Consider the following 5894-nt stretch of genomic DNA (forward strand, 5'->3'; position numbering starts at 1 on the left):
TGCCCACGCACTGTAATTATTATCATCTGTGATGTTTACAGTGCCATCACTCGCCTGGTTCATCAGGGTACCTAGCTTTGTGATTGGCACACACAGCTGCTTGTCAATCATGGCTAAGCAGAGCAACCCTATCTGAGGTAGCCTCCCACTGGGTAAAGTCCCTGGGCCTGTCAGGACAGTTGCTATCATGTGGACGAGACTTGGGTGTATCCATGTTTGATCTGCACGCTTTTTCCTACTTTCAGAACTGTAAGGTTCACACCGACACTGTGATTACCTGCCCCTCCCCTGCCACTCCCATGGATGCTCTACCATCCCACCAGTCTTAGTTCACCAGCTGCACCTGTTCCATAGTCCAATCCCCTTAGTTTACAGGCAACCTTTTGTTCAGAAAGATCTACAAAATCATTCACTCTAACCAATCCCTCATACCACAGTCACAAACACCCCATCAATAGCCCCTACAATGTGCCACAGGTAAATATCAGGAGATTGAAAGGCCCTGACAATACTTTGCTACTTCAATGAAAGGGAATTTATTAGGTTAAACTGAGCCCAGGTGTTCCCAGTAGGGGGTTCATTCTGTGCACAATGTAAGGCGGCAAAGAACACCATTGCAAGTCTGATCTGGAGGAAAAATTCTGTCCTCACTCAAGATCTGCTGACTGATTTGACCCTGAACACAGTAGCAGGACCTTGTAGCCAAGCATCTAAGGCTGCTGTTACACATTATCTTTCACATGTGTTAAGGATTCTTAAAATGGGAGTGTCCACATGTTTAGGCAGGAAAAGATGAACTAAATACCTTCTGCTTATCTCAGAGATTGTCCTTTTCAGCTAAGGATTGTCTTCAGCTGGTGTTAGGGAGCTCGTGTTGCAGTCAAGTCAGACTACTCCATGGAGCTAATTTGAAGTGGGAGCAGTCCTCCAGCATCCCAGGAGGTACAACTTTCAGTGCATGCTATATCCTGCTCCAGAGTGACAGCAGGGAGCTGGTAGCTGGGGAACCCCACTTCCCCTCCATGCTCCACAGGTTCCCTCCCGCTCTCATTCTGGGCTCCCCTGCCTCCTGGAGCAACTTCTTACCACCCCAGCCCCTCAGGACTCAACCCCCTGCTACCCTACCATTCAGTGCCCCCCAGTTTCCTGTGGTTAATTCCTCCCACCCCCAGTCCATTGGGGCTTACCAGCCCCTGCATGTCCCCTAGAAGCTCAGCTCCCATCTCAGGTCTTCTCCCCCAGCTCCCTACTTACCTGTGCTACCAGCATGGAAGGAGACAGGGAGGGGGAACCTGCCCACCTGACACCACCACTGTCTTTGCTCTCTGGGCTGAGCCCTTCCCCCAAAGGGTGTTGCAGGTGAGTGGGGAGCCAGAGGGGTGGGGTGAGAAGATCCTGATTTTGGCCAATGGGGAGGGGGTGATGGGGCCCTGATTCAGGCTGGCAGGATAGCATGGGGTCCCAGAACTTGATTTCTCTCAGTCAGGTGGGGGCAGAGTCACCTTCATCCAGCCCCAGCCACCATCTAGCATCAGTCCAACAAGGGCTGGGTGGCTTCCATGGCATATCAGTGGCTGGGAGCTCTCCCTGGGCCTACACCAGGGTCAGGCAGATGGGGACTATGCCCACACCCCTGCTCCTCCCAGGCCTCCACTCCTCAACCAGCTTCCACTGGTGGGGAGCTGCACTGGGGCTGAGCATCAGGAAGTTGCATCCACACTGTTGCCACTTCTATGCTGCAGCTGGGAGTTGAGCAGGGGGAGGAGAGGGGGGAAAAAAAAGCAGGAGCCTGGATGCAGCTTCCAGCTGTCTGGCCCTGACTCTCCCTACTGTCTGGTAGTTATGCCCATGACATAGCTGCGGGGAGGCTTGAGAGGGTGGAGGGCAGGGGAGAAGCAGTGGCAGCAAAGGCACAGCTAGAAGTTGCCTGGGCCTGGAGCAGCTCCTCACTGACTAGCTCCAGAGCAGGTGTGAGCACAAGCATAGGTTCAAGCCCTATGTCTGGAGCCCTATCTGCAGATCAGATCAACTGGCTCTGCAGGCTCCCTATGTTGCCAACCCCTGGGATAGGCAAATAAGTTATTACTTGGTCCTACCCCACCTGGTAGTAGCAAGGCATTATAACAGATCCTATTAAAAGCAGCTGGTTGTCTGTCCACCATGTAATTTATATCAGTGTACAGTAACCAAGTAAATTATACCAGTGTAGATGTGTCTCATGTCCAGGCCCCCTAGTATTTTTTAAACAGGCTTGAGTCTTCAAAGGAGCAGTTCATCAAATACCAACACTGTCAATATTAAAAGTTTGCTAGCAGACTTGTGGAATTTTCAACGTACAGTTACAAAGCACACTGCCTCAGGTCAATGTGTATCATTTTATAGACACTTAGCTTTCTTACGCTCTAATTTATGTGAAGCCTTCAGGATACTGCTTATAGCATGTCTATGTGCTGTATTTCTTTGGTTGTTACTGTTGTATGTTGAAGAAAGTTATTCATATTAAGTATATTAGTATTAATTATAGTTTATAATACAGTTACTTATTTTTTGATCCTTATTCATTATACAGCATTTGTAACTCATGGTCCCTCACTATGTCTCGTCTGTATAACTAGCTTTGTTAGAAGTAGTAGTACCCCCTTGAGAAATATAGCTGTTCTTTCAGTGGTATGCTGTTGTAAAGAACATTCCTTCTACCCTTTTTTCACATCTGAACCACCAGGACCGGAGTGACCATAATTTGTCCCTTGGTATTTAAGGACAGGGAGTTTCATATTTTATTTGCTAAGAAAAATATGCTAAAATGAATTTTGATTTTAAAAAGTTTTTTTTCCACAGAAACATTATATTCATTTCTTGTTTAACTCACCAGAGCACCACTACTAAGGAGAATCATAAAGACAATGAAGGTCTCAAACCAGTTGTGTTCAACTATCCTGAAGCATGTTTTCCTAAGGCTCCACCATTGTTTTCCTCTCCCATCTTCTACACTGACTTGACAGCATTTAAACCTTCGTACACAGTCTGTAAAACAAGATACCTATTGAGAAGGCAGAATAGAGGAATTGTGCTTAAGTAGTTAACTTCTGACTATTCATTTAATTACCTATATACCCACTACCTTTCAATGAATTATACTATAATAAAATCGAAATTCAGATAATATAAAGTCCGTTTTTTCAAGCAGTGAAATCAAATATACATCTACTGAGACAAGTGCATTTGCCATTAAGTGAAAGAATGGGGGAAAGTATTTCTAATTAACTGGTTGTTGATTAGGTACTCAATAATATACAAATATAGGAAGATAGCCCTTTCCACATAAAACCAAATTAAATACAGACAACATGTTATACAGCTAAGCTTCAAGCAAGTTTATAATTCATTAAAGCTACTTATGTGTAGAAAATAGTTATTATTTATATTCAAATGTGACTGTGAGGTTCCAGTGAGGTTCAGGGCCAAGATAAGACATGATTCATACCCTAAACAGTATACCTTTGTGGGTTAAAGTGGATAATGTGCTGAATTAAGTGAATCTGAAGGAAAACTGAAACAAAAGAGGTATACATGCTTACAGGAAGGGCAGTTTGAGGTATAACAGAAGAACTTACAGCAGTGAGAGTCAAGGTAATATAAAAGAGAGGCTTTCATATATTGGCTCAAGAGAAATTCAAGGCACCAGGAGTAGGATTAGGAGAAAATAAGTGCAGAGATGTAGGCAGGGAAAAAATTGTGGAGTGCCTTGAAGATGAGGTTGGCATGTCAGAACTGGATGTAAAAGCAGAGACAGCACTGTTATAAGAAGTGTGGAAGAGGATTGTGAATGGAATTGGAACACAATGTATTTTAAGCCGAGTTTAGTAACACTAGGTACGACATAAAGAAACAAAGGGAAAGACCATAGTAGTTTGGAGATAAATAGGAAAAGCATGATTTATAGAGACTCTACACAAAGGAAGAAGTGACAACTTTCTTGAATCAGGATCATAACAATGTCTACCTTCCATTCTCCAAATCAGTATTGCAATGTATGAATTTGAAAGCAGAAATTTGAAAAAAAAAATGGTAATATCTTGCACAATTCTGCCACATCTCAATTCAGGAGCTCAACTTTTTTTTACTTCTTTTTAAAAAATCCATGAAGTACCGTCAATTTTAAATCAGTTTATAATTTTTACAAATGCATTCAGCGTAAATCATCCATATAAAGAAATCTTGGCCCTTCAAATGGAGGGTAAAATGGGACAGAAATTTATCTCCTTGTTTTCATAAGTTTACTTTTTTCCTTGACTAAAAATTCAGAAATACCTTATGATGAATTTAATATACCAAGATACACCATTATTTTAGACAACTTAAGCCAAATGTTACCTTTTACACAATTGGTATGAGACATTAAATATAATGTAAGTAAGGGTAATGAGTAGAGCTTCCTACTTTGGATAAATGTCTATACAATCAGCATATTTCTATAAAGGTAGAAGCATATGCTTCTAGTGGTATCTGCAATATTCATGCAATAAATTAATTATACAAAAAGGGTGATACTGATGAACATATGTTACAAATTGTCTTAGGTATAAGGCTCATTGACAGAGCTATGTAAAATAAATATATATATACATACATACATCTATATATCTATCTATCTCAGTTTTTTATACTGGCCCCTTCCCTCCATGATGTACAAGTATATGGGGAGCTGCTCTCTACTCAATGCCTATATTAAGTTAGGACAAGATGATCAGCTGGGCAAGAAACAGGTGTCACAGAACAGCTGATCAATTTCACAAGGAGAAACACATGTCGCCCCTTGTCCTGCCATTGATGTTGTAGGACAAGGGGTGATGGGATCTTTTGCTTTACCCGCTCAGTCAGACCTGGGACACAGGTCTGGCTGAGCAGGGAAAGCAGGGCTTTTTTCCGCCCAGCCAGACTTTGTTTCCCTGTGATCATGGAGGAATGGGTCTGACTGAGCAGGGGAAGTGCCACAGAGATAATAGATGTTTACCTCAATAAAATGGCAGCGTTTATTTCCACCTTTGCTTGTGCCACTGATTTTCCTTTCCTGTAAAGGGTATTGACATCTATTTGCTCAGATATCAAAGGTATTGACATCTATTTGCTCATCATCTGTGCACCATAAACAATTTTATGGTGGCACAAATGAGACGTTAGGCAACATCTGTCTCTACTCTTAGTGATTTGACTTCTGTTCCTCCTGTAATATGAATTAGCCAAAGATTTTCCACTGTTGGCAAGCATTCTTCAGAACTGTGATATACTTTGGCCTAGAAGTTTACTCCAAGTGGGAGAATAGTACTTGGAAATATGGTGAAAATCAGGCTGAAGGAATCTACTTATCACTATGCATTGACAGAAAAACACCCTGGGCTGAATTCACTGGCAGACTTAAGCTCAGCATTGAAACCTATATATCTTAGCTGCCTTAGTGGAACAATACCAATCTAGGGCCATGTGGCTTCTGGAGCTTTTAACCCCTGGATTGTTCACACATTAACATCTGAAACTAGTTTTAAGCACACTTCAGGTATCTTAAAGTTACACCACTCCAGAGTAAGTTTATCTCTGATCCATGTTACCCAGCTCATGTTTCATTAATTCGTGGCCATTCCCTACAGATGAGCTGCTTCAGCTGCAGTCCTCCAGCATCCCAGGATGTAGTGTCCCCTTTCCCACCCTCCTGTCCTGTGTACACAAACTTTCCAATCCTGCACTCTACTGCCTAAGGGGTGGCTCTGGCACCAAGCCAACTCCCCCTCCTACCCTGGGGGTGTGACCTTCCTACCTCAAGGGATGCAAACCTGTGCAAACAGCCTGCAGAGCACATGCCAGCTGGCCAGGTCTCAGGGCATGGTTGGGTCAAGGAG

The 5894-nt window shown here is 43.1% G+C and overlaps 1 protein-coding gene across 6 annotated transcripts in view; it reads right to left on the reverse strand.

Moving 5' to 3' along the window:
- LOC109301517 (sodium channel protein type 1 subunit alpha) overlaps positions 1-5894 on the reverse strand; it is a 231210-nt gene that overhangs the window by 53649 nt on the left and 171667 nt on the right. For all 6 annotated transcript variants that reach the window (XM_019522724.1, XM_019522727.1, XM_019522722.1 and 3 more), the window contains one exon: positions 2870-3024. In XM_019522724.1, the coding sequence (XP_019378269.1) occupies positions 2870-3024 (155 nt within the window). The remainder of the gene's footprint in view (positions 1-2869; positions 3025-5894) is intronic.

The sequence above is a fragment of the Gavialis gangeticus genome, unplaced genomic scaffold (assembly GCF_001723915.1).
Source record: "Gavialis gangeticus isolate Ggan-Ray unplaced genomic scaffold, GavGan_comp1, whole genome shotgun sequence".
Lineage (NCBI taxonomy): Eukaryota > Metazoa > Chordata > Crocodylia > Gavialidae > Gavialis > Gavialis gangeticus.